General features: G+C 43.4%; 10 protein-coding genes across 10 annotated transcripts; 6 read left to right on the top strand and 4 right to left on the bottom strand.

The window, feature by feature from the left end:
• Positions 1-233: 233 nt before the first annotated feature.
• On the top strand, positions 234-4,033 carry K450DRAFT_241654 (uncharacterized protein). The gene is made up of 4 exons (XM_051589121.1): positions 234-421; positions 513-573; positions 1,203-1,487; positions 1,557-4,033. Exons 1-4 carry the CDS (start codon positions 359-361, stop codon positions 3,791-3,793), a joined length of 2,646 nt encoding a protein of 881 aa, XP_051444581.1. The 5' UTR covers positions 234-358; the 3' UTR covers positions 3,794-4,033.
• Positions 4,034-4,483: 450 nt separating this feature from the next.
• K450DRAFT_241648 (uncharacterized protein) lies at positions 4,484-4,952 on the bottom strand. Its single transcript, XM_051589120.1, has one exon. The coding sequence runs from the start codon at positions 4,932-4,934 to the stop codon at positions 4,593-4,595; it is 342 nt and encodes a 113-aa protein (XP_051444580.1). The 5' UTR covers positions 4,935-4,952; the 3' UTR covers positions 4,484-4,592.
• Positions 4,953-5,774: 822 nt separating this feature from the next.
• Positions 5,775-7,577, bottom strand: K450DRAFT_241645 (uncharacterized protein). Its single transcript, XM_051589119.1, has 6 exons — positions 7,427-7,577; positions 7,315-7,364; positions 7,053-7,237; positions 6,830-6,972; positions 6,415-6,757; positions 5,775-6,345 (listed from the first exon to the last, which is right to left on the bottom strand). The coding sequence occupies exons 1-6, from the start codon at positions 7,556-7,558 to the stop codon at positions 5,894-5,896; spliced, it is 1,305 nt and encodes a 434-aa protein (XP_051444579.1). The 5' UTR covers positions 7,559-7,577; the 3' UTR covers positions 5,775-5,893.
• A 2,344-nt stretch (positions 7,578-9,921) lies between these two features.
• Positions 9,922-11,584, top strand: K450DRAFT_241638 (uncharacterized protein). Its single transcript, XM_051589118.1, has 4 exons — positions 9,922-10,219; positions 10,282-10,452; positions 10,537-10,643; positions 10,706-11,584. Exons 1-4 carry the CDS (start codon positions 9,945-9,947, stop codon positions 11,419-11,421), a joined length of 1,269 nt encoding a protein of 422 aa, XP_051444578.1. The 5' UTR covers positions 9,922-9,944; the 3' UTR covers positions 11,422-11,584.
• A 370-nt stretch (positions 11,585-11,954) lies between these two features.
• On the top strand, positions 11,955-13,696 carry K450DRAFT_241636 (uncharacterized protein). Its single transcript, XM_051589117.1, has 8 exons — positions 11,955-12,237; positions 12,307-12,515; positions 12,593-12,785; positions 12,847-12,940; positions 13,010-13,208; positions 13,311-13,419; positions 13,493-13,577; positions 13,657-13,696. Exons 1-6 carry the CDS (start codon positions 11,972-11,974, stop codon positions 13,334-13,336), a joined length of 987 nt encoding a protein of 328 aa, XP_051444577.1. The 5' UTR covers positions 11,955-11,971; the 3' UTR covers positions 13,337-13,419; positions 13,493-13,577; positions 13,657-13,696.
• Positions 13,697-13,863: 167 nt separating this feature from the next.
• Positions 13,864-15,477, bottom strand: K450DRAFT_241626 (uncharacterized protein). Its single transcript, XM_051589116.1, has 8 exons — positions 15,248-15,477; positions 14,969-15,182; positions 14,778-14,904; positions 14,586-14,708; positions 14,381-14,520; positions 14,257-14,320; positions 14,053-14,197; positions 13,864-13,992 (listed from the first exon to the last, which is right to left on the bottom strand). Exons 2-8 carry the CDS (start codon positions 15,091-15,093, stop codon positions 13,904-13,906), a joined length of 813 nt encoding a protein of 270 aa, XP_051444576.1. The 5' UTR covers positions 15,094-15,182; positions 15,248-15,477; the 3' UTR covers positions 13,864-13,903.
• A 105-nt stretch (positions 15,478-15,582) lies between these two features.
• On the bottom strand, positions 15,583-17,121 carry K450DRAFT_241616 (uncharacterized protein). The gene is made up of 3 exons (XM_051589115.1): positions 16,539-17,121; positions 16,009-16,447; positions 15,583-15,930 (listed from the first exon to the last, which is right to left on the bottom strand). The coding sequence occupies exons 1-2, from the start codon at positions 16,785-16,787 to the stop codon at positions 16,034-16,036; spliced, it is 663 nt and encodes a 220-aa protein (XP_051444575.1). The 5' UTR covers positions 16,788-17,121; the 3' UTR covers positions 15,583-15,930; positions 16,009-16,033.
• Positions 17,122-17,743: 622 nt separating this feature from the next.
• On the top strand, positions 17,744-19,345 carry K450DRAFT_241614 (uncharacterized protein). The gene has a single exon (XM_051589114.1). It carries the CDS (start codon positions 17,821-17,823, stop codon positions 18,970-18,972), a length of 1,152 nt encoding a protein of 383 aa, XP_051444574.1. The 5' UTR covers positions 17,744-17,820; the 3' UTR covers positions 18,973-19,345.
• Positions 19,346-22,095: 2,750 nt separating this feature from the next.
• On the top strand, positions 22,096-23,530 carry K450DRAFT_241597 (uncharacterized protein). The gene is made up of 8 exons (XM_051589113.1): positions 22,096-22,374; positions 22,483-22,576; positions 22,647-22,705; positions 22,774-22,864; positions 22,928-23,010; positions 23,083-23,171; positions 23,238-23,277; positions 23,345-23,530. Exons 1-8 carry the CDS (start codon positions 22,198-22,200, stop codon positions 23,360-23,362), a joined length of 651 nt encoding a protein of 216 aa, XP_051444573.1. The 5' UTR covers positions 22,096-22,197; the 3' UTR covers positions 23,363-23,530.
• Positions 23,531-24,501, top strand: K450DRAFT_241585 (uncharacterized protein). Its single transcript, XM_051589112.1, has 3 exons — positions 23,531-24,078; positions 24,148-24,280; positions 24,354-24,501. The coding sequence occupies exons 1-3, from the start codon at positions 23,698-23,700 to the stop codon at positions 24,368-24,370; spliced, it is 531 nt and encodes a 176-aa protein (XP_051444572.1). The 5' UTR covers positions 23,531-23,697; the 3' UTR covers positions 24,371-24,501.
• Positions 24,502-25,149: the final 648 nt, after the last annotated feature.

The following is a 25,149-nucleotide window of genomic DNA, read 5'->3' as shown; positions in this document are numbered from 1 at the left end:
GCGCAGGGACGACGAGTTCGCAGAAGACGCCGCAGTCACTGGCGCCACTACTGCTATCAACAATAACGAAGATGACCAAGAAGCTCCTCAAAACTACGGTACCAACACTGCCGACTTCGGTGTGCTTGCCAACGTTGACGAGGAAGAAGGCGATAGGTATGTTAGGGATTCTTCAACCATTGTCCAGACATGGAATTGCGGCGATCTAATCGCTATTCTGATGTGTTTTACAGTTTGATGGCTCTTATGAGCAAGGCCGCCAAGAAGAAGGGAAAGAAGAATAAGAGGGCAACAGCCGCCGATATTGAGGAGGAGGAAGAACAAGAACAAGCTGCTCCTCCTGCTGCTACAAACGAGGATGAACAAATCGAAGATGAATACGACTGGGCAGAAAAGCCCAAGGAAAAGAAAGGAAAGAAGGGTAAGAAGAACGTTGACCTCGAATCCCAAGCTTCCGATTCTCGATCTGCTACTCCACTTCCTGACGACAATGCTGACGGCGGCGAGATCAGAATTCTCTCCAAGAAGGAGAAGGAAAAGCTGAAGAAGGAAAAGGCAAAGGAAGCAAAGAAGGCCGCTGCTCTCGAAAAGAAGGCCGCTCAGGAAGCAGAAGAAGAAGAATTCAACAAGATCATTGGTCTTGAGAATAAGGATCAGCCTGCCAAAGAAGCTCCCAAGCCCCAACCAGTAGCTGAAACTCCTGCTGCTGAGGAAGACGAACAAGAGGGTGATTCCAAAAACAAGAAAAAGAAGAAGAAGAAGGGCGCTAAGAAGGCCGAACCCGAAGAAGAGGCTGCTGAAGCTCCCGCTGCCAAGGGTAAAAAGAAGGGTGGCGCTCCCATTGCCGCTCTCAGAGTAAGTATATGCCAAAGTGTCCGCCTTGACTGCGTACTATCCACAAACTCACACTCTCAAACTCTTTCTTAGAAAATGATGGAGGCTCAACGCGCTGCTGAAGAAGAGGCTCGCCGAATTGAGGAAGAGGCTAGACTTAAGGCTGAAGAAGAAGCAAGAATTGCTGAAGAAGAAGAGCGCATGAAGGAAGAAGCTAAGGCCAAGAAGAAGGAAAAGGAGAGAGTAAGTTGAACTTGGCATGATTGAGGTATATATCGCTTTGACTACAATTCTTTTGCTTACATGGCCATTTCCTTTGTTGCTTGCTTTACTGCTATAGCTCAAGAAGGAGCAATTGCGCAAAGAAGGAAAGTTGCTCACCAAGGCACAAAAGGAAGCTCAGCAGCGCGCTCAACTTCGTCTCCAACAAATGATCGACGCCGGTGTTAAGGTCGAAGGTCTTATGAATAAGGATGGCGACAACAAGGTCAAGAAACCTGTCTACGACAACCGCAAAAAGAAGAAGGGTCCTCAGTCCGCTAATGAAGCCGCCAGAAAGGAAGAGGAAAAGAAGCGTCTCGAAGAAGAGAAGAAGCGCAAGGAAGAAGAGGAAGCAGCCAAGAAGGCTGCAGAGAAAGAAGACGAAGAAGAAGGTAAAGAATTTTAATATATACCAGTTCAAGGTATGCCTATTCGATACTAACGTAATGGAAAAAAAAAAGATTCTTGGGAAAATGCTGCCGACTCTGACGAAGACAAAGCAGATGTTAAGGATAGCTGGGATCAAGAGAGCGAAGAAGAAGAAGTCAAGGATAGCTGGGATGCAAGCAGTGATGAAGAAGAAAAGGTCGCAGCACCCGTTAAAGCCACACCTGCCGCCAAGCCTGCTGCTGCTAAACCTGCTGCACCTGCCGCTAAACCTGCTGCTGCCGAAGAATCTGAATCTGAAGAAGAGTCTGATGAGGACGACGATGAGGACGACGATTCTAGTGATGAAGACAGCTCTGATTACTCTGATTCCGATGATGAATCATCCGAAGAGGAGTTGACCGCCACCCAAAAGATGGCTTTGAAGAGGAAGGAAGAAGCTGCAGCTCGCCGTGAGCAGCGTCAAAAGGAAGCCCTTGCTGCTCGATCAAAGGATGATCTTCGCTCCCCTATTGCTTGTATTCTTGGTCACGTCGATACCGGTAAGACTAAGCTGTTGGATAAGATTCGTCAAACCAACGTTCAAGAAGGTGAAGCTGGTGGTATCACTCAACAAATTGGTGCCACTTATTTCCCCGGTGATGCTATCAAGCAAAAGACAGCCGTTCTCGGTGACAAGGCCGTTGGCGAAGGCCTCAAGCTTCCTGGTCTGCTCGTTATCGATACCCCTGGGCACGAGTCTTTCACCAATCTTCGTTCTCGTGGTAGTTCACTTTGTAACATTGCCATTCTTGTTGTTGATATTATGCACGGTTTGGAACCTCAAACTTTGGAATCCATTCGCTTGCTTCGTGATCGCAAGACGCCCTTCATTGTTGCTCTCAACAAGATTGATCGTCTGTTCGGCTGGAAGGCTATTCCTGACAACGGTTTCCAAGACTCTCTTTCCAAGCAAACAGAGCACGTCAAGCGCGAGTTCGAGAACCGTGTGCAGCAGACCATGGTTGCCTTTGCTGAACAAGGTTTGAACGCCTGTCTCTACTATGACAACAAGAACTTTGCCAAATATGTTTCTTTGGTACCTACCTCTGCTCATTCTGGTGAAGGTGTTCCTGATATGTTGAACCTGTTGGTCAACCTTACTCAGTCTCGTATGAGTGACAAGCTCATGTATATTACCGAACTCGAATGTACGGTGTTGGAAGTCAAGGTCATTGAAGGTCTCGGTACCACAATTGATGTTGTCCTTGTCAACGGATGGCTGCGTGAAGGTGACAAGATCGTTGTCTGTGGCCTTAACGGTCCCATTGTGACGCAAGTTCGAGCGCTGCTCACTCCTCAGCCTATGCGTGAACTTCGTGTCAAATCAGCATACGTTCATCACAAGGAAGTCAAGGCCGCTCTTGGTATCAAAATCTCTGCTCCAGATCTTGAAAAGGCTATTGCTGGTTCTCGCCTCCTTGTCTGCGGCCCTGATGATGATGAAGATGACTTGAAGGAAGAAGTCATGTCTGATTTGACTAACTTGATGAGCTCTATTGATCGATCCGGTCACGGTGTTTGGGTCCAAGCCTCAACCCTTGGTTCCTTGGAAGCTTTGTTAGAATTCCTTAAGACATCTAAGATTCCAGTTTCTGGTATCAACATTGGTCCCGTTCACAAAAAGGATGTCCACAGAGCTAGTGTCATGTTGGAGAAGGCTCGCGAGTTTGCTGTCATGCTTTGTTTCGATGTCAAGGTCGACAAGGAAGCCGAAGAACTTGCCAACGATTTGGGTATCAAGGTTTTCAAGGCTGAGATTATCTATCACTTGTTTGACGCCTTTACCGCTTACCATCAACAACTTCTCGAACAAAAGAGAAAGGATCAGGCTCCTCAGGCTGTGTTCCCATGTGTTTTGAAGATGGTTCCTCAAGCTATTTTCAACAAGAAGGACCCCATTATCATTGGTGTTGATGTCGTTGAAGGTGTCTTGCGCATTGGAACTCCCATCTGTGTCATTCGAACTGATCCAGAAACGAAACAGAGGGACATTATCACCCTTGGTAAAGTGACATCTATGGAACAGAATCACAAGGCCGTGGAAATTGTCAAGCGTGGTGGTGCTGGTGGTGGTGTTGCCATCAAGATTGAATGTGCTGTCTACGAAACTCCAAAGACCTACGGTAGACACTTTATTGAGTCAGATGAACTCTATTCCAAGATCACCAGACAATCCATTGATATCCTCAAGGAGAGCTTTAGAAATGATCTTAGCAAGGAAGAATGGGCTCTTGTCGTCAAGTTGAAGAAGGTCTTGAATGTAGATTAGTGCAATGATTGTGGTTGTGTAATTTTCTTGTTTTAACCATTTCAAAATCACATTTTCGAGTTTTGCTCTTTTTTTTTATTATTCATATCACCTTTTCCTCCGTTATACACTTGTGCCAAGTCACTGCCCTTCAACTTGGTTTTTTTTTTCTATCACAAAAGCATCGAGCATCTCACTTAGAAGCTTCCCGTAAAAGTAAGAAAAAGTAAAATTTCAAAAAATTGAAATAATTAGCCAAGCGTGCAAAATGTCTGTTGATGGCGCTTTTTTCGGCGACGAACCTTTTTGTAGCGCGCGTTAAATGCTTGCGCTATATGAATTAATGAAAGAGTGCTACGAAGCGTCGTCATTCTGAACAGATGAGCCCACCGTAAGTCTGTCTCAAGTTACTTCATAGCAGAGGTACGGGTTAAGCCGGACCGGACCAATAACTTTCTGAGACAATGATGGTAGTTGAGGGACAGATCGGTCTGCAACATGATACCAAAAATTTCCGTTCATTGTTATTCAGATTGACTGGAAGCATTGTACGTTTGCTTCCATTTTCAAGGATCTAGCGACCGCGAGAAAGGCACCACCCTGCTCGAAGAGTTCGCCTGAAACATCCACTTGCGATATTCCCAGGAAAATTTGAAATAGTTTCATTTTTAGATATCAGTCATTGGTCCAATTATACAATTTACATGGGATGTAGTAAAAAATGTTTACAGTTGGGGTGTGATAATTACATGTGAGCCTCAGATAGGCCAACTAGCTAGTGATGTAGTATATATAAGATAAATGTCAGGGATTTACATTATCAATGAGTGGTAACGTTGACCCAGACCGTCTCAACATTATTTAGGTAGTATTGGTAACGGTGGACAACCACAAGTTCTGAGTACTTTCCAGCTGGTGATTTGGCTTCCCATGGAACGTAAACTTCAAACACCTTCTGGGAGGCAGGGCCTCCAGCCAACAAGGCATCGCGATCTTCATTGAAAAAGATGGCTATGGTGTCCTCTTCATGGAAGTCGCCTTCAATCTGAACAGTTTGTGTAGTACCAGCACGCCAGACTTGATATGGATGTGGCTTGATAATGTCGGCAGCGACTACGAAAAGGATGGAGCAGAATAGCAAGACTGTGGAAACAAGCTTCATCTTTTGTTTGTGTTGGAAAATAATAGAAATCGGACTATAAGTAACACGAAAATCATTTATTTTAGCTCTTTATATATACGATCGCTCTTGGCTGAAACTGTAGCATCGGCAAACAGACATGAAATAAACGGTTTCACATTTTTTACCTTCGTGTGCATGTAAAAGTAAATTTACTGGGTAGGAATGTTTCGTGTGGTTCCAATTTGCAGCTGCGGAGTATGCTATACAGTGTCTGCATGACAATCTCTAGCACAAACTAGCCTAATCCTTGGCAAAAATCTCCATTTCTCTCACAGATCGTGTGAAAAGATATATATAGCCCGATTACTGGTAACTAAGTCTGTGCGTTTGTTGATTTTACAAGAAACAAGTCCATACATATTAAAATGTCTAGATTTAGCCGCCAATTCATCCAGTAACAAATCAGCGTACTGGAGGCAATTCGGTTCATCGAACGCAGTGGAAAGGAAGATGGTTTTTTTTCTACCAGTTGATTCGCCAGCCATCAACCAAGTTCATCCTGCTGTCAATTACATTCCGTAATCTAGAAACGGCGAAAGAATAGTTGTCTGAACGACACTTAATGCAAAGGGCTCATACAATTGAATGTTCCAACTATGATGACATTACTGTTTACGCATTATAGTAGACATCATGTTGAATATGCGGGGTAATACGCTGGCTGTATTCATGACGGCAGTCTTTTGATTAAAGTTGTGAAGCCACAAACAGGATAATGACAGACGCCGTTGAAATCTTTGCTTCAGTCCCGATCCCATCGCTGGCTGAAATTCAACTTCGCACCAATTCACATAACGTAACAAGTTGTCATGGGACTCAGCTGTGTTCAAGATGGAGGATATCAAATCAAACAGCATTTATTCAGAGATGTACATTCGTAAGCATCGGTCAAGAAGGTCTTAATCTGTCCCAGAAAATAATAATAGTTTTTTTTTTTTTTACAATTCATCTCTTGCTGGCTGACTAGCAGCCTTAATCTGAGGATCTCCTTTGTAGTCCCAAACTGGAAGTCTGCCATTAGAAATCATATCTAACCAGGCCCTTATGCTAACGTCACTCCAAGCGCCAACATAGGGTCTGTACAAGTTTTTGTTCGGCTTCACTGCGACTAGCGTAGGATAGTCTTGGCTCATGTCGAATTTGCTGACTATATCCTGTCCAAGTTCAGATTCAACCCATTGGAAAAGAAAAGGTGAGAGTCTGCCATTCTTGTCATGTTCAGCTTTCTTGATCCCTTCCATCACTTTGATAGCATCGGCCTGCTCTGATGCAGATCGCTCGTCCTCCTTGAAAACCGTGGGTAAAATGCCAATGACACAAATTCCGCTCTTATCCAGACAGTGTTCAGAAAGGTCTTTTTGGGTAGTCAGTCTAGGAACGGCGGGGTCAACTGTAGTGAAAAAAAATTGCATGAGTGTGTTGCGTTAATATGATCCTTTACATAGATTCATTCACTCACATGGCTCCTCTGCGGCTTCCTTGATAGGTTCCTCAGCGTTGGTTTTGCTTTTTTGGCTGTTACCGCCCTTCTTTTTGCTGGGTGCTGGAATTGCATGCTCCTCCAAGAATTTGTAAAGAGCGTCGTGTTTGAGTTTACCACCATAGGTGATTGCACCAGATTCCGGAGTTAGAACAATTAGTGTAGGGAATCCATTGACTCCAAACTCATTAACAGCTCTCTTGACTGAGCTTTTCACCTCACCAAAAAGCATGCGATCTTGGAAGTCGACAGAGAGCGCCTTGTAAAGTGGGGTGGTGGTAGCCTTATCGGTAAATAGAAGGGCTTTTGGCAATGTTGAGTTCTGTGGAAGAAGAAAATCATCAGTTGTAAGTTCTGGGAAGCGAAATTCTCTGCTTTTGGTCTAAATCCTTACATCAATATCCAAGAAATCGTCTAGCGCAATGGACTTCTTTGATTTCACATCAGCGGCGTCGCCTTTGACGAATCGCACATTAGACGGTTGCACTGAGAGTAAATAGTCAACAATGGGCTTTGCTTCACGAGGACCTTGATAGTCTGCATAATTCGAAACATGGATGGAACAAAGTTAATGCCATGGTTCTCAGTAAAAGTTTTGTAGTAAATTCAGTACTTACCACCGACACTTTTGTTGCCCTTCTTGCTCTTGTCGGCACGAGGGGAAAATGTCTTGATGGTAGGGAATCCTTGGATGCCATATTGCGAGCAAATTGGCTTGTTTTGATCTTCGTCGCAATCAATGGCAGCCACCTTGACTAGGCCACCAAGGTTGGCAGCTGCCTTCTTCCAGGCGGGAGCTAATCTACACACAGTTTGGGAGAATCAAACAGTTAGCCGGGAGCATTCGAAAATGGCGTTCAATCTTGACCAATTTCCAACCTTTGACAATGTCCACACCATGGAGCATAGAATTCAACTGCCACTAAGTGCTGTAAAGGTCAAGTATTAGGCATTGCCTACTAACATGACACAACAGAGATCTAATCCTTACCCCGTTGTTCATCACTTCCTCGTTGAAGTTCTTTGCAGTAAGTTGTACAACTGGGCCATTCCTATCATAGAGCGCTTCAGTGCTTGTTGCCAAGAGAGTGGCACCCAATAAAGTCAGTAGTGAAAGTTTCATCGTTTTACTCGGTAATTGCAAAGGGCAAGTGGGTTACTTGAGGGGCGTTTTATTTAAATTTTGAAAGGCAGACCATAAAGACGCGGCTTCGTTTTATTGGCTCATAATGGACTGCATTGTTCCATCAAAATTTGTCCCAGAGACGCGATAACCAGGTATTGTCACATTGGTTATGGTGAAAGGTATGGGCGATCAATAGCACCCTCTTAATCACTTGAATCGCATCTGCTTGATTTAATATAGCTGAGAAGTAGCCCATCCTGGCACACGGTCATTCGGACCTGCAAATCTGGCCAGATTGTTCAGGGTCCAGTATTGCGTGTGACCACATGAGCGCCGCCGAGTCCATCTATGGCTTCCCACATAATGGTTTTGTCATCAGTATCCATAGCATCATGAAAGGTCAAAGATGGAGGAGTCGTATGATAAAGAGCCACCCCTATACTGCAGCGTACATTCGCTTCCTGTCTGCACCATAAACAAAGTCTCTCGCATTATGGTGGATAAGTATATAACGCTTAACTTTTTCATATCATAATATAGCGTGGAGTATCCTCTTTTTCATTGCATGTAGTTCAATTGCCTAGACATAGTATTTTGTAAATAAAGACAATTCTAAGAATTGAGATGTCACCTTTGTGGATTGCAGCCTGTCATTAGGCTCTCATGTGGTGCGCTGAATGTATGAAATTCATTTGCCAAAGTATACAAAGCATTTAATTTAATGCAAAGTATCCATTATGGCTCATTAACCAATATCTTGCGTCTGAGACGACACAGCAGGAGTCTTAAAACAGTATATTCAACAACAAAAAATGGGTAGTGTACTAAATCGGACTTTTAAATCCCAGACGTAGGTGACTCGTTGGGTTACACATTCTCGGGCACGTGAGAGTCGCTTATTGCACTCGATCAAGTTCGACACTTGTATCGTCTGGAAGGCACAATGATGATATTACATTGGTCCGTGTTGCTGAGGCGGAAGTAAGACCCCGTCAACTGAAGTAACAACAATGCTTCTGATCCCTTTCTTTCCATTTTGCTGTTACGCCCAATGTTATACAATATTTGCTCTCTTACCATTAGCTGCACTCACAACCAGGCTTTGAACCAAGAAAATCATATTTTCGTTAGCCGGGCGTTTCGCCTCAATGCCACATAGACGTGGTGTCTTTGATTTATCAGTACGTCTTGGCTCAATGCCGATTGTATCGTCCGGTAGTGACAATATTAGTGAGCTAATGCTCGTGTTTTCGTTGTCCAAGCTGATAGAATTCCGAGACTGGCAACTAGGAAAAATTTTTGGATGACGCATTGCTCTCAATTTCTACAGTGTTCTTTCCACAAATTTCATCTTTTTACGATAACAGAACGCTGTAAGTAGTGAAAGAAATGGTATCTATAGCTAATGACACTTTCAGTAGCAAAGCATATATGCAAATTGTTCTATTTCTAAGCTACCTGTCATTGTAAACATCCTGCAGCCAAATCCAAATCGGTATAGTCGCGTTCGAGACCTATGGTAACGTGTACACAAACTCTATCTGGAACTACCTATAACCGCTAGCAGAAACAGGTTTACTTAATCTCGATCATGGACAGACATATTTTGGGAGTTTCCTGGTTCATGCTCTGATCAAGAGAGACCAGCTCAGGAACAGATGAGCGTACCTCATCGGAGGGTCTCGCTGGATTGATCTGAGATTCAAAGTTTTGTTTGCACGTCTTGCAATGTATAGCAAGGTACATGGTAATTACGAAGCAACGTTACTTTGAATTCAAGTAGTGGCAGTTCTTGTTTACTGTTGTCTGGTCTATTTTGCTTTGCATCACCTAAGAATTGTTTGATTTATTTAATCGGGCCACTCCGAGTACTTCCTGATCTAGAAATTGACCTTCGCCGCCTAAATTAGTTAACCACTCGAGTGACGGAAACTTCCTTTCGATGATTCAAGGTACCAACAATTTCACTAAAGGCTCTCAATATAGCTTATTGGTAACTACGATTGTCTGCCTGTGATCCAAATGATTTACGAACGACATGAAGGATTTGTATGAAAGGTTGGTGGCACTGAATCAGGTCTCCACAAATGTATCATCAAGGAAATGCCATCTGAGAAGAGTAGCGAGGTCAACACCATTTCCGGTTCAGTTTATCCAGAGTTTCTGTTTCACAGCACTGTAGTAAAATAAAGAGCGAAAAATGACTGGTGCTTGGCAGATTCACAGGCATTATGTTACTGGCGGGGGATTTGGAATGACCGCATGCCAAATTTGGAAATAATGATTGTCGATTTCATCATAGTTTACAAATTGCGTATATAATGAATCTCCTTTTTGTCTCAACTGGGGCAAAAGGAGTCCTTTCCAATCTACCAAACTCATAATGCGCTTCCTCCCATTCAGCCTCAACAGGAAGCGATCAGTGCATGACAATGCCCAAGAAGAAAGCGAAAAGAATGCCACAGCACAGCATGTCGTTGATATGGATCAAGCCAGCCATGATGTAGATAGCTCAGATCCCAATAGCGAGCCAGCCGCCACTGAAAAGCAGGAAGAGAAAAGACGCAGTCGCTGGACAGGTGGAGTCAGCTCAAAGAATAGACGTCTCGTACGAATCTTTGGTCAAGTTGGCTTCTGCGCGAAAGGCATGGTTTATGGGTAAGTGACCGTTGATCCGCACTGAAAAATTTGCAACGACCTAACTTATTTTGCCCAAAAAGAATTATTGGAGTCCTTATTCTGACAAATGTCAGTGGCCAAGAAACTCCCAACAACAGCACTGGAAATGAAAGCCCTCAAGGAGCATTTCTGCTTCTTGGCGGTATTCCCGGAATCGGTAGACCGGTTTTAATCGTCATGGCCATTGGACTTTTGACATATATTATTTGGAGGTAAAGATCAGAGAAATTCCGAGACATGTCTATGCTAATGGAATGCGTGTACTAAAGAAAAAAAATTGTTGTATCTTCATATAGAATGTGGGAAGCTGTTACCGGCCAAGGAAGTGACAAGTCATTTAGTAAAAAGAAGAATTTCTTCCGCTATCGACTGTCGCCGTTCGTATCAGGACTTGTTTATATCGGTAAGCAAATGACTCCAACATACACTGTTCTATCAAATCGATTTACTGACAAAATTGTTCAGCATATACCTACTACATTATAAAAATGATTTTCGAGACACCGGAAGAACAGGCACAAACCGCTTCAAACAACCAGTTTCCTGCAAGTTGGGCGACAACTAAACTCGGAATGGCTGGCTTAGGCGTCGTAGGCGTTGCTTTCATCATTGCCACCATCACCCAGCTCATCAATGGTATTGGTGGTGGATTCATCCGGGATCTGAAAACATCTGAGCCAGATTTTCCTCGCAAGTGGGAAGCCTTGATAGTCCATATCGCCGGTCGCATTGGATTTTTAGCTCGTGCTGGTGTCTTTTGCTTAGTTTCAGCGTTCATGTGGAAGACATTGAAAGATCCCATTCCAAGCGGCAATGTCAGCGTAGTTGCCAAGAGTATCAGTACACTGAATACCAATGACGGTGGCAAATTTTTCCTCGTCATTCTTGGGGTTGGACTGGTAATATATGGCGTCTTTGCCATTTCCAATGCTCATTACAAGTACTTCCCAACTCCTCCTCCAAATCGTACACCGGAAAGAGACATTGAATTGGGAGAGCATGGCGTTGACCCTGATCGTGACCCTCAAGGAGCTGAAGAGGAAATACAAAGAATGAAGAAGGAAAAGAAGGAACAAAAGAAGGCAGCATTGAAGGGGTTGAAATCTGACGAAGACAATCTAAGACGCACACAGCTCGAAATGCAGAAAAGTGCGAAAACTAGGTCCAGCCTGGATCTCTGATGATACCCTTTACTGTACAGTTGCTCATATTGTAGAGTTAACTACAACATTTTAATTCGTTTTAAATATCCTTGAATAAGTAGATACCGCTATCATGTAAATTTTTTCGTTTGTTAATTTTTTTTTTAAAAGAATAATAGAATTGTACTGTTATCGAGGAAAAGTTGTGTATGAAAAGCATAATGGAGTATAGAGATCACTGGTAGAATAGTGTGCGAGACCAATTTATGGCATGGGGAGAAAAATGGTTTTTGTGAAGTCTACTTATCCATTGCTCTAGCATTAAGCTTTACATGTATCACCACAAGTATGGCATATGTTTACCCATACATTTCCGTCTGATAGCCTACTTGATAGGCGATTTAATGGCTCTCTGGCTTCTCTACATGAACATAAGGTAGGTGTGAAGGGTAGGTAGGGATCGTCCATCACACCGGTTGAATTTGACGTTTAGTCAATTTCCCGACGCGTACCAAAGTCAAATACTACATAAAAATTGTAAGTGGAATTGCAACTTTTTTTTTTAGATCAGGACGTGACAAATATTACTATGGACGAAGACTTCGATGATCCCACAGATTTCGCAAACCCTGCATTTGAAGGTGTCGACGAACATCTTCGATGTCCAATCTGCTCAGAGTTTTTCCAAACAGCTATGATTTTGAAAACATGCTCGCACACATTCTGTTCTCTATGTATACGGCGATCGCTTACTGTCGAGCAGTGCTGCCCATCCTGTCGCACACATTCCGTAGAAACAAGTCTACATAATAATTATGTGGTGGACAACCTGGTCAGTGTATGGAAGAACAACAGGTAAGGTGAAGTATTTATGGAGGTAAAACGGCACGACTATGGTTGACGCAATCTCGGGTACGATCCTAGAAAATCGATTCTCGACTTAGAGGGACAACTGAAGCAAGCCAACGAGCGTGATAAAAATGCTGTTACAATGTCAGATAGTCCCATGGATACGTCGTTGAGTCAACCGACGGATGGTGATGAGCGTTCGCCCCCAGCTCGCCAAACTCGAAGCTCATCACGGAGGTCCGCCTCGCAAACTTCAGCTGAAGCACCACCGCCAGTGCCAGAAGGTAAATGAACTGAACCCTAAAGAAAACCTTTCTGAGATACAGACCGTAATTGAAACGTGTCTCCTTTTCTATGAAAGATACCAGAGTAGACTGCCATATCTGCCATAGGAAGATAGACCTGAATCATTTAAATCAACATTGGGATCTCTGCGAACAGGGTAAGCCAGATCCCTCGCTGGATAAGCCATCTTCTACCTCGTCCAGTCCATCACCATCAGCAAAGAAACCAGTCATGTTTGGTGTACATCAGCCTTCAACGAGCAAGTCTCTGTAAGTGCGACATTTCATTCATTATATGTATTTAGCTCGTAAACTCACGCCGAATCCACAGGACGCGGATGAAAAAGGCAGTAGATCTTGGAAAGAAGCCACAAAAAATAGTGTACAATCTGGAAACGCCGGTGGGCTTACGCAAGGTGTTGAGGGTAAGTTGATAATGGAATTGGTTAACCTAGGCGACCGGTGTACGATATACTAAGCACGTTGGTGAATAGGAGCTCGGGTTGCCCGACAAGGGAGACAAAAGCACTCTCATAAAGAGACATAAGGAATGGATCTCCTTGTATAATGCAAACGTAGATTCAACAGACCCGGTGGACGTCAAAGTATTACGGAAAAGGTTGCTGGAACAAGAGGGAAGACTTGCCATCGTGACGGAGGAAAAGATCAACCAAGATGGCATTGAACAGCACAATATCCTTTTTGAAGCACTCGTAGCAATGCATGCACAATAGATAGATAGATGTACGTTGCACACGTAAATCCTTGACCTTCCTTCTATTACAGCGTAAATACGGTTCGGAATTCGACAGCTTGATTAAGGCAGCACGAGAAGCGAAAAGGTTGAAAGAAGAGAAAGCAAAAGCGAAATCAATTTCAACATCAACGTCTGAGCAATTAAAATGTGAGTGTATGAAAAGACTGATAGGCACTCTCTGCTTTGCGGGTATTGACATTATGATCGATTGATCAAACAGCACCAATGAAGGGTTTGGAGGAACAACGGGGAGCTTCAGAGCAAGCAAAGTTTAACGGAGATGATGATGTATCTGGTATTAACTGGTGAGCATTGTCATTGTTAGCCCTGACATAGCTTTCTACTGTAAGCGATTTTAACAGCTAAAGAATGCTTGGCGGTTAGGGATGAAATATACGAAGACGACGACTTTATGGCATAACCTCTGGAACGTCGCACTGCGCTGCGTTGCTTTGCGAACCCCAACGCAATACACTATTTATTCTCGGATCCCTCATACCACGCCTGCATATATCACATACAATCAATCCTCCATTGTAGCATACACATAATAGCATTATGGGTTTCTTATTTTACATGTGTTTAAAGTTCTTGTCAATGTACATACATAAAACCATAGTGTATATTATAATCACTCCTCCTGCGTTTGACGGAACTTGGCATATATATCAACTTCGAGCGTCTTGAAAAGCTTCTGCATTTCAAACAAGTATAATTTTGCTGTAACGCAAAGTGAGCGACTAAACACCTTATCACATAGGTGGAAATTTGAAGCCTTACGTATCATGATTCCCATTTTCAGCTTCTCTCGTACCATTTCCTCCACTTGCAAAATTTGGTTTGCAGCAAATTCTACTGCTATTAGTGCCGGCATCTCTGTCACAGTTGACTCCAGTACGTGTTTTAACAGACCGTTGCGTTCTCGCTAAAGTGGATGGTCAGTAAGGATAGAATTTGTTAGGTTTTAGAACTACGTTAACTCACAAGAGGTAGCCGTAGAACCTGCTCAGCACATATCAATATGAAGCAGAGGCTAAGCTCCATAGTCCTAAACGTGGTATGGGTTATTGACTGCTTTCATTATTCGTACAGTCTAAATGTAACGTACCTTTCAGTGTTTGAATTTCGAATAACATCAAAGCACACTTTATACTGTTCTTCGGTTGCTTTAATACCAAAGAATCCAAGTAACCCTATGATAGCTCGCATTATTTTTGCCATTTCTAATTGAGTTGGAGATTCCTTGGTCTTGCAAAAATTCATCGATGTCAGTATAGCATTATAGACATGCCATAGATAAGCAATTCGCTTACTGTTTGTTCCTTAGCCAACTCAAAAAGTTTGTTTTTCATGGTGGTAATTAGTGGAGCGATGTTGGTTGATTGCGATAGGATCCAAGACGGTAATCCCGCAAGCTCACCATTCAAGAAGTTTACCTTGTTTTTCAATGTGTCTTTCATTAGCGGCATTTCCTTTCCACATTATATAGACCATTGCTATTTTACCTCGTCGTGAATATGTGTTATCGTCAATCGAAGAGCGAGATCTGGGAGTAATTGAGCCTGGACTAGCTTGAACCTGACGGACAATGCGTAGCTTGGGTATTTTTGAACCAACGCGTACAGATTTTCACTATGGTACTGTCAAAACTTGTCGATCGCGATTGAAGTTGCTTTATAAAGTTCGATCTATTTACCTTATGAAAAAAGTAAGCTGGCTAGAGCCATTACTTGCAATTTGGAGTAGAGTATCTACAATCTTAGAAGGGAGCCATGGGGTAAGCAGGTAATAACTAATGAGACAAACGGTTCGATCCCACATACCCTCGTAAACGTCGTTTCATCATATACCAGTATGCTGTCCAAAAGAATTGCTCGAGTAGGAAGATAAACGAAGCTTCTAATCAACGGCTATCACGTACATCATTAACAATAGGCATGAACAGAAACACCAACCGTTTGCCCAGACACCTTACCTCCAATGATGATATTTCATTATTACCATCGAGTTCAATAAACCACTCCACGAGTATTGGAAGCATAGGTTTTACTTCATTGATCACAGCTTCATTTCCTATAGTCCTGACGCAAGACTTGACAAACTTTGATGAAAGAGTGGCGTCGCGGTTACATTGATGATACAACGTGAACAGATCACATAGAGCGACTCTAATTGGATATGCTAAAGGTTTACTCATGTGGGCTCATGATATTAGAATTCGTCTTAATATTCCTTACATTGCACGATCATTAAGCGACATTTCGGCCCATATTGCGGGGGTAATGACAGGACTCTATGATTCAAAAGCATAGCTCAGTGAATGCGCAAAGTAGACGTGGTTTCAGAAGCCAAGCCAAATAAACTACACACCACTTCCTCCCTTCCTATCTTGAAGTAGTTCTGCTTGTACTCTGAGTATCGCGTTGCTATGAACGCGGTGTCGAGTGATTGCTGATCGGACATGGAGGATTAGCATTGATCGCACCCCGCAGAACAGAGAACAGGCACCCAAAAAAATTGAAAGTGGCAGAATTAAAGGGAAATTTTACTGTGTTCGTTGTCGTTTGATGTATCGATATCCCGCAATTAGTAATTTACATAATGATTGTGCCTAAATATCTCTTCACCAGGCTAGAGAGTTGTTCTATGGACGTCAGTCTATGTCCGTATACCTTCTGATCAGTAACTGTTCATCAAGGATAGGTTCATATCAGATGGCAATAGGAAGATAATAACCAATCTCCATGATAAGTACTGCAAATCATACAGTGGCAGCCATCTTCCCCCTCCTAGTTGTACATAGCCGAAACCTGTCAACGAACAATTGCATAGACGACCAAAGGGAGCGTGGCTCGCACTTCTCAAGTTCTTTTGTCTCCTCCAGGGGTACAGTATGCTTTCGAACTGTTCTCCAGGTGTATATCAAGAACGCCAAGAAACACATTACAATAATTCCAACAACGCAATAGATTACCACAATGTATGGTGGAACCGGGCGACGCTGTTCGATGGTGGCAGGCATTTGTGGCGATAGAAATTTTGGAACTGAGTCGTGCGATGAAGCGTGATCTGGAACAAAACTTGAGTAAACAGAGTCGTATGCTAAACCACCACACTGCTCCACAGCATCGTTGGGGCACGACACATCGCAGTAACTGTTGTTGACGGGAGTTTTCTGTACAGCGATAAAGGTATTTTATCAAACAGCGTATGAGAAGGATTAATAGCATGATAAACTTTTTGGTCGGCCAATTGACAGTTCTTACCGTTGGCAGTACGTTGGAGCAATAGCACATGATACCATCTTGCACAGCCATGTAAGAGAACTTGCGTTGAGCGCAATAGTCGACGCATGCCGCTGTAGAGAGATCTAAATCGATGTATGGACCTTTTTGGCCAAGACCATTGAACAAAGGTTTGCTCAAACTGTCCTGATAACAGCCTATGTAATGATACGCAATTATATGTACAAACAAAGAAGCTAGATACAAGTATATCAGCAGTATCCTTTGCATAATACAATTTTGATTTTCTGTTCTATGGCTTCGGAATGATAAGAAGTAAAGTGAGGTCGAAGAAATAAACAAGCTGATTCATGTCTCAGTACGATGGCATGCTTATGTCGATGGCACATTTAGCGGCCAGACCGCTCAAAAAGTGCAGAGCAGGAAATAAAGCCTTTAAGGGACGCGGTTGATGGCACTCCAGGGGGTCAAAGGGCCATGGTTGCGAGCGTTTGTAAAGCATGAGGTATATGAACGTAGAACAGGGCTCGCCTTTCTTCTATTTTTCTCCCAGACGCACAGGTCAATGTTTGTTCTTTAGTACGCAAGGGTCCGAGTGATCACAGGATATCAAAACGTGAGGTCGCCGCTTATATCGCAAATGAACCGTACTTGTAAATAATGGCTGAGCTATTTCTGCGGGACCCCAGCCAGTGTATGTTTCATTTGACCACTTTGAAAGTGCTTGACAGGGAAAAAAGGAGACATGAGGGAGTGAGGGTTTCAAAAATTACAACGGATCGAAAGTCCTTTCTTTGCTGTCGTTGATGGGTTGGATGAGCTGCTATACCATTCTCTATTTTATTGTCCTTTTTCTATGCAGTACCCACATTCTTACATTGTTGTACACACGGAATTTGGGAAAGTGGAGATTGAGTTCCAAGGTATTCAAATCCCGGGAAAACCGCTGTAATCACTGCCGTTGCTTTTTGCAAAAAGGCATTGCAGGAGCTGAGCAGCAGCTATAGAACTGCAAAGAAGTTTCTTTTGATATATAATTACCATAATTTCGTATGTTCACCTACCCAACGAGCTTCCTGTGATTTTTTGGTGTTATCAGAAATTTGTGTGATCAGGTCCACAGGTCGTACTGGGAGCGAAGAGCCAATCAGAAGCACTCGCAGATGTCGAGGCAATTTTTTTCAGTGTTTTTGTGTTTCCAGCGTCACCCAAAACTTTGCAGCTAAATTTACTTTTCCTTTCCTTTAACCCACCATCTATACTTTTCAACATTATTACACACGCATTTGAACCCTGAATTTCCATGCGGCTGACACTGTCTTCAAAGCGAAGGCATACCACTTCTTATGCTGTAGTTTCATATCAAATCTTATTGGTCATAAGTGTCATCTGCTCCATTGCTCAGGCCCATTCACCCCCTGCGCCAACCATAGAACTATCAGGCCTAGTTATAAAGCAATTGGACAAAGATTTGCTTCCTAGCAAAACAGCCGAAGCCGTAGAAACAAAAACTGTCACCATAGTCGTCGAAGCAACGCCAAAGACATATAACCCTAACGACGACGACGACGATAACTCAGATAACTCATGGCAAAATGGTGGCCATGTGAAACCAAATATAGTCGCAACTGGGGATTCAACCTCATCGGCCGAACCTACGAACACTGCTGCAGGGAACGATAATCCTCAGTCATCTCCTCTGCCTAACAGCGATGGTGTCGACGATAACTACACGGATCCAAATCCAAATGGTGTAAAGCGACTGGTCCTGATTTCTTCATTGGTTGGTACCGTTGGCTTTGTTTCACTGTTGGCGGCAGCAACCCTTTTATATATGAGAAAGAGGAGTCATAGCCGAAGAAACAAAACGCGAAATGACGATATAGAGTTAAATGAGCATCGTTCTAGAGGAGGCGATCCAAACGACGGCTCCGATGGGGGCTCTTCTCGACCGATACTTCAGAGACCTTACGGTTTACCAGATGAAGCACACAGTCTTCCTGACTCAGAGCCATCTGCCCCTATGCTTGCTCCTTTACCGATGGCGCATACTCCAGGGAATGACTCTTTGAGACAGCATTATTTAGAAATACCCAGTCTATCTCACGATGGGTCACCTTCAAGAAGTATGCGCACACTGGCACATACTCAGGCCATACCACCCCCATCGGCCCCCACGGCAAAAGAGCTTAACGATGATCATGCAAACTTGTATCATCTTGTAGCTAGAGACTATCCATCGTCGTCAGCAGGACTACCATCTGGTAGTCGACCCATTTCAACTTTCCGAGATGATTCATCCGTTACGTCAAGTCAAGATGCACCTCCAGCGTACACGCCGAGTGCACCGCCCCTTTACATCCTCGCAGACTATCCTGAACCCCATATCATCGGCACGAGCAGGTCTCGGCAGCAGCACGACAGAGCACCTTCTAGGCACTCACGGCGTGAATAATCGCCCTCCATAACTCTTTTGTTCCTCTTCTGTTGTTTCCCTCCACCTCTGGTTAAAAAGTACCTGTGACGTTCATCGCACTTTTCGTCCCCCCATTTCTTGTAACAGTACCCTTCCTTCTTTTATTTTTTTATATATTTTTCAAAGCATCGCATCGGAAAAAGTAACAAGCTGCCGGGTGCTGCTTCTGTTACTACCATTTCTTTCTTCTTTTTCTTCACTATCGATACCCATCTTTTGATAGCACGCATCTCCCCTGACGAGGAATAGCAACTACAACAGCTTTGTAATTTTCTTCTTCTCCTTTTTGCCGTTACGTTTCTTACATTGCAAATGATCAATAAAATAAAAATGTATTTTGCACATAAACGTACGTAATTGATATTTAGAAAAGTCATACTTCAGTTGATTTGACCGGATTTAGTAGCATCTCAAGTCCAGATGATGATGCATTGAAAAACAAGTCTGCTCTCCTTTATTATCCTTACTGACCGACTAAACTAAACATAAAGCCCCAAACTAGATTCACGCACTCTTGCACGTCATGAAAAACGTTGCTGTCTGAATAAAACATCTCTAACTAATGTTCAATATCTTCCCAGTCACGGCCTTTGACCTTTGCTAGGTCCTCAGTATTAAGAGCCTGTGCAGTGGAGAAGTACCCTGAAGCGATCTTTGCATCTATCTCGACTCTGCAGTAAAATAAGGAGGGTGTGAGCAAACGCAAATTTGGGGTACATGACGAGTCGACGTTTTACCTTGAGTCGGCAGGAATCATCTCATCAGGAATAGGAACGCGTTCAAGAATGGGAATACCGGCGTCAACAATAGCGTCATGTTTCTACAGTGGGTGTGCTGTTAGTGAGAGTGATGAGACACGGGGCCAAACGGACCTGAACTCGCTTACCATATTGGACATCGACTGCAAAAAGGACATAAATGGTACAATTTTATACATTAGGCATCGTTCGTGTTTAGGACGCGTCATTTCGCACTGCTACAATGAAAGCTTACCATCATACGATCGATCTTTTGGATGCCTAGCCAGTGAAGTACATCAGGCATCAACGCCTGGAATCGCATGTCCTTGACGCCGGCAATACATTCTGTTCGCAAGAAATAGTGGTCGGCCGTGTCTCCGCCTTCTTGCCGTTTACCTGGTATCACAAATAAATCATCAGGGCATTTTGTAATTTCATATCAGTCATGTGTACTTACGTGCATTGTATACAAGATACTTGGTGACTTCTCCCAAAGCGCGACCTTCTTTTCTGACTGTGACAAGCTGGATTAGCAGCTGTGACTATTGAGCGATGTTTCAATTTGTGAAACTGATACGTACAGTATACAATAACCCCAACACCGCCTTGCTGTGCCTGCTTTACGCATTCTTCCATACCATAGATAAGGTATGGGCGGCAAGTGCAAATGTCACTTCCGAACACGTCTGAACCGTTGCATTCATCATGAACTCTAAGAGTGAGTTTCTTGGTAGGATCTTACCAGTCATAACTGTTGGTTAGGACCGCGGTTCCTTTGGCATTCTTTGAGTGGAGCAATTAAAACAGTTACCTGATATATAGGCAGGATTGCCAAAAATGTACACACTGATACCGCCGATCGGGGGTAGAAATACTTTGAGGTCAGGTCGGGTGATAAGCTCTGGGTACATGCCACCTGTTGAGATATGGTTCATTGTGAGCTCTCGAATAACCGCATATCGGTTGAGATTAAAAAGAAAAAGAAGGTTTACCAGTATCTTCACTAAGCGTGCGAAAAAACCGAGATAGAGAATGTTAGGTGCTGCCGGTATATGAGAGGATACTAAAAATTGGAGTCATACTTACAATAGAGCACGTCGCAAAACACCTTCTTCAATACCAAATCGACTTGCAACGCCAGGTAAATACCAAACAGGCTCTACAGCTGCCTTTGACACAGCAAGTTCTCCCATGTTGTTAATGACAATTTTTCCGTCTACTTCCAAACCTCCACGCATGGCACTCATTTCCATTTCGGCCAGCTTCATGTGTGCCTTGGTAATAGCAATAGTAGGTCTACCAGAACAGGGGTAGCATGTTAGTTTAAGCGAGTCTGCAGCAATGTATACATGGGGATGGATCTATTTGATATATAACGTACCTGACATCCAAACCCCCGTTTATTTGATCGCGGTAAATGCTCGAAGTCATATGGCCCCATGGGTCAATAGACACGATTTTGGTGGGATCAAACCAAGCAGCGAAAGGGCCAATTTTGAATGTAGGCTCGGTCATTTCAAAGTTGGGACGATGGTTGGAAGGCAAGTCTCCAATAGCCACTGCCAAAGCTCTATACACACAGTATGAACCTCCGTAGGCACCAATGGCATTTCTGATACACAAACAAAAGAGTAACATGTCACGATCGTTAAACAAACTGTACACAGAGGAATCTCCATTGACCAAACATAAACTTACCTTAGCTTGATACTTCCTGGATGACGGGAGGCTACAACTGGACCTCGCTTATGTGCATCCGAGGCGCCCCAATTGAGCGCCACAGGATGAATACCGTGCTGTCCAGGATAGGCTGTAAACAATCCATGAGTAAAACATCATCAAATTTATTCAAATGCAACGACAACTTACTGGTCAGAATCACGCGTTGTGAATACAGAGACTTTGCTGTTATTGACGGTGGCGGAGACACTGACTTTTCAGTCGCTGCGTCGTCCAGCATCGGGGTCATAGATGGGGATGGAGGTATGGTGGCAGTCACACTGGGTGAGTCTGGAATTCTGCTATCTGCTTGAGAGTTGGCCATGGAAGCTAATACGGACGATTTTGGTTGAGATAAGGAAAGCTTTTCCACCTATACAAATAAAAAGGATAAGCAATGCGTCAAGAAGACGACGATGTACAGTAAACCTGCGGGGACGATCATTTGACATACCTGCATGGAAAGTTTGAGCTGATCTTCCCGTAAAGCTTGTATTTGAGTTACTAGCTGATGAAGTAGGTCACTGTCGCTTGAAGTCATATTAGAAATGAAAAGAGAAAAAGAAGAAGAGAAAAGGGGCAGCTTTGATGGGCCGCGGCAGGAGTTAAATTGAATGGGCCCAACTGTAAGCAAAGGGCGCCAGCTGACCAGCCCATCAGCGAGTGTAATTTTTTTTGCCCTTATCAGTTTTACCGCCTTTTCACACGGGTTTTGCCCTGGTATCTCTTCTTATTCTGCTTCAACATGTCTCCAAGCACAACCAACCTCTACGTCAGTTCACACCCTATCATAGCCACCAAGTTGACTATTTTGAGGGATAAGAACAGCTCCCCCAAGCTCGTGCGTGACACTATGCGTGATCTAACTGTCCTGTTAGGATATGAAGTTACAAAGGACCTAGAGCTACAAAAGGGCGAGACGGTAAGCAGTAGTCCTTTGAATTCTGAGTTGACCGTTGGTGTTGTTATCGTTACATAGACGCTTACACTCTCTGCCTTGTTTGAACTCTGTCGGTCGACCCTGTCCTAGATGGAGAGTCCTTTAGAATCGTTTCAGGGAGACGTTTTGAAAGAGAATATCGCTATCGTACCAATATTGCGCTCTGGCCTTGGGTTCGTGGACGGTATGTCTTACTGGCTGGTTGAGTAAGCGTTGTGTCAAAATTTACTTATTTTGTCTCGTTACTACTCTAGGTATGCTGAACCTTATTCCCGAGGCACATGTGTTGCATCTAGGTCTATTCCGAGAGAAGGTAAAGTTGTTTGGAAGCTGTCCATGATTTGATGTGGGTAAAGCAGCTGGCTGAAAAGGTCCATTTAGATGAGCTTGCAACCGGTGGAGTACTATAACAAGCTTCCAAGCTCACCCAATGTGGACTCCTGCATTGTGCTTGACCCAATGATAGCTACCGGTAGGTCCTTTTTTACTGCCAACCAAAGCAATACAGCATCATTCTAAAGAAGCAGGAACATAGGCAATACGGCCATTGCAGCAGTTCATATTTTGAAGGAATGGGGTATTCCTGGTGAAAAGATTCGATTCATGGGTTTGGTTGCCGTAAGACATTGTCAAATTTCGTTTACGTTTGATACCTTGCTACAACGGAGAATTATACTAACTAGCTAACAGTCTAAACAGGGAGTAGAAAACCTACAAGAAGCCCATCCAGATATCACTCTATACTTGGCAGCCGTAGACGAAGTACTGGACTCTCATGGGTAAATATCTCTTCCTAACAGATTTAATCAACATGTTTTTCGTGTTTCTCACAAAGACATTTGTAGTTATATTCGTCCCGGTATTGGTGACTCTGGTGACCGATTGGTATGTACACTTATATTCCGCTTGTTTCTTGATGCCAGTTACATGCTTACCAATATTTTTTGGACAGTGGAATACTCATGTTTGAGTCCTTTGATACCATGATACATGACACGGGGCTGTCCATGTGGTCTGTCGCAGTGTCTCACTTGTTTTGACAGGTCATTATGTTTATAATAGAGGAAGTTGGTTTTTAAATAATAAAAAATCGAAAGGAACGGAATCTGGCATTATGGAGTTTGCTGAAATATTATTTGCAATAGCAGCAGTGAAGACATGGGTGGGGGTTTGTATGGCAAAAATGTATAGGCAAGAAACAGCTGGTGCGGGGTATGAGTCAAAAACCCATCGGGTGAGACTCATTGCGTGCAGTATTTTGTGCCCACGACCTCTCCGCACTGTAGAGTCCTTCGGCTTGTCGTAATGCTACGAAGAGCTTTCAGTGCATGTTCTTCGGCGACACCCCGTACAGCGACAGGAACTCTACCCTATCTGTCCCTCGGCATAGTGCCATACGGAAAAGCGCTCGCTTTACAGCGACACCTTGTAAAAAGGCGCCATGATCTCAACCATGAAAGCCACGATCCAGCCGATCCTACCATTCGGGATGTTTTACTCTTGGTTCAGCACCCGCCGACATTCACTGCTGGTCGGCGCATCAAGGGTAGATCTGAATTAGAGGAAGAAGCACGTCTCAACGGCCTAGGTGCCGAATACTTTGAAACTCTTCGAGGCGGGCAAATAACCTTTCATGGCCCGGGACAACTCGTTGGGTATCCCATTCTAGATATCCGAGATTACCAGGTAAGCCAGGAAGTAGAGAGAGAAAGGCGTACACTATGTGGTAGATACTCATTCAGCTGTTGGCATTAGCTCAATGTTAGGTGCTATGTATCATATCTTGAAAAGGCCGTCATTGAAACATGTAGGAGATATGGAGTTAAAGCCAAGACAACCGAGAATACCGGGGTATGGGTGGATGACAACCATAAGATTGCGGCGCTAGGTACGTCAGCCTTGGAATGGAGTGATATGCTTGACAGCTCTGAATAATCAATGTCCACGTTATAGGTGTTCAGTTGCAGCGGTACGTTAGTAGTCACGGTCTTGCCATAAACTGCGACGTGGATCTCTCTTGGTTTAAGGAAATTGTACCTTGCGGACTTGCAACAAAGGAAACAACCTCATTATCGGAGCAGCTCAACCGAAAGGTCACAGTAGAAGACGTTCTTCCACAATTTGTAGATAGTTTTGGTTTAATTTTTGGAAGAAATATGGTGGATGCGCGAGAATCGGAAGAGGGACAAAAATTACTGCAGGAGGTGCATCAAGTCATTTCGGGTCAAATCATCCCACCATGATAGGGACGCGATTGCCGGTTGGTCGGATTGAGTCGACGTATCGTATTCGACAGAGTGTATCAAAACTTTTAACTTATTATCTGCTCTGTCGATTGCGTGGCCATCATTTTGTAGTATTACAAGGGTTTTTTCATTGTTACGGTACTTTTGTGCACTTTGGAATATACAGTTTGAATATACATTCTTTTCTTTCTAATACGCAACTCTGCCTGTCTAAATTTACGCCTGCATGCTTATTAGTAAATAGCAATTTCTTAAAGTCTAGGGTTGAAAACTCAGCAGTCTCTTCAAGCAGCTTTTGTTATATTTAAATCCCTTTTTCCGTTTTGTTCATTATTTATAAGTTAATCTATATTGATGTACAGCATTCAATCAACTTTCATATCTCCAGCAGAACTTTATTTTATCTTACATTCAACCATGTCAATCACAACAGTATGTCTATTACAATAAAATAGCTTGATTATGAAACTCTTACCCTTGACAGAGTGAAAGCATTGGACTGATGAAAGTT

The sequence above is a fragment of the Umbelopsis ramanniana genome (genome assembly GCF_025399195.1).
Source record: "Umbelopsis ramanniana AG unplaced genomic scaffold K450scaffold_28, whole genome shotgun sequence".
NCBI classification, from domain to species: domain Eukaryota; kingdom Fungi; phylum Mucoromycota; class Umbelopsidomycetes; order Umbelopsidales; family Umbelopsidaceae; genus Umbelopsis; species Umbelopsis ramanniana.
Note: the sequence above shows the minus strand (reverse complement) of the source record. Positions and strands in the feature narration are given on the sequence as shown.

Bases quoted from the DNA above. Each gene is read 5' to 3' on its own strand.
- K450DRAFT_241614 (XM_051589114.1), top strand. From the start codon at position 17,821: ATGCGGCTGACACTGTCTTCAAAGCGAAGGCATACCACTTCTTATGCT.
- K450DRAFT_241654 (XM_051589121.1), top strand. From the start codon at position 359: ATGAACAAATCGAAGATGAATACGACTGGGCAGAAAAGCCCAAGGAAA. The intron at 574-1,202 runs GCCGCTGCTCTC...TGCGCAAAGAAG, and splicing joins AGGCAAAGGAAGCAAAGAAG to GAAAGTTGCTCACCAAGGCA. The intron at 1,488-1,556 runs GTAAAGAATTTT...GAAAAAAAAAAG, and splicing joins GAAAGAAGACGAAGAAGAAG to ATTCTTGGGAAAATGCTGCC.
- K450DRAFT_241638 (XM_051589118.1), top strand. From the start codon at position 9,945: ATGCGCTTCCTCCCATTCAGCCTCAACAGGAAGCGATCAGTGCATGAC. The intron at 10,220-10,281 runs GTAAGTGACCGT...TTGCCCAAAAAG, and splicing joins GCGAAAGGCATGGTTTATGG to AATTATTGGAGTCCTTATTC. The intron at 10,453-10,536 runs GTAAAGATCAGA...ATCTTCATATAG, and splicing joins TTGACATATATTATTTGGAG to AATGTGGGAAGCTGTTACCG.
- K450DRAFT_241636 (XM_051589117.1), top strand. From the start codon at position 11,972: ATGGACGAAGACTTCGATGATCCCACAGATTTCGCAAACCCTGCATTT. The intron at 12,238-12,306 runs GTAAGGTGAAGT...GTACGATCCTAG, and splicing joins AGTGTATGGAAGAACAACAG to AAAATCGATTCTCGACTTAG. The intron at 13,209-13,310 runs ATATCCTTTTTG...CAGCGTAAATAC, and splicing joins AGATGGCATTGAACAGCACA to GGTTCGGAATTCGACAGCTT.
- K450DRAFT_241616 (XM_051589115.1), bottom strand. From the start codon at position 16,787: ATGCAAAGGATACTGCTGATATACTTGTATCTAGCTTCTTTGTTTGTA. The intron at 16,448-16,538 runs GTAAGAACTGTC...ATCGCTGTACAG, and splicing joins GCTCCAACGTACTGCCAACG to AAAACTCCCGTCAACAACAG.
- K450DRAFT_241585 (XM_051589112.1), top strand. From the start codon at position 23,698: ATGCTACGAAGAGCTTTCAGTGCATGTTCTTCGGCGACACCCCGTACA. The intron at 24,079-24,147 runs GTAAGCCAGGAA...TGTTGGCATTAG, and splicing joins TAGATATCCGAGATTACCAG to CTCAATGTTAGGTGCTATGT.
- K450DRAFT_241597 (XM_051589113.1), top strand. From the start codon at position 22,198: ATGTCTCCAAGCACAACCAACCTCTACGTCAGTTCACACCCTATCATA. The intron at 22,706-22,773 runs GTAAAGTTGTTT...AGGTCCATTTAG, and splicing joins TAGGTCTATTCCGAGAGAAG to ATGAGCTTGCAACCGGTGGA. The intron at 23,011-23,082 runs GTAAGACATTGT...ACTAGCTAACAG, and splicing joins GATTCATGGGTTTGGTTGCC to TCTAAACAGGGAGTAGAAAA.
- K450DRAFT_241645 (XM_051589119.1), bottom strand. From the start codon at position 7,558: ATGAAACTTTCACTACTGACTTTATTGGGTGCCACTCTCTTGGCAACA. The intron at 7,365-7,426 runs GTAAGGATTAGA...TGACCTTTACAG, and splicing joins AGGAAGTGATGAACAACGGG to CACTTAGTGGCAGTTGAATT. The intron at 6,758-6,829 runs GTAAGGATTTAG...CTTCTTCCACAG, and splicing joins ACGATTTCTTGGATATTGAT to AACTCAACATTGCCAAAAGC.
- K450DRAFT_241648 (XM_051589120.1), bottom strand. From the start codon at position 4,934: ATGAAGCTTGTTTCCACAGTCTTGCTATTCTGCTCCATCCTTTTCGTA.
- K450DRAFT_241626 (XM_051589116.1), bottom strand. From the start codon at position 15,093: ATGTGGGATCGAACCGTTTGTCTCATTAGTTATTACCTGCTTACCCCA. The intron at 14,905-14,968 runs GTAAATAGATCG...ACAGTACCATAG, and splicing joins CAGCTTACTTTTTTCATAAG to TGAAAATCTGTACGCGTTGG. The intron at 14,321-14,380 runs GTACGTTACATT...TACCACGTTTAG, and splicing joins CGAAATTCAAACACTGAAAG to GACTATGGAGCTTAGCCTCT.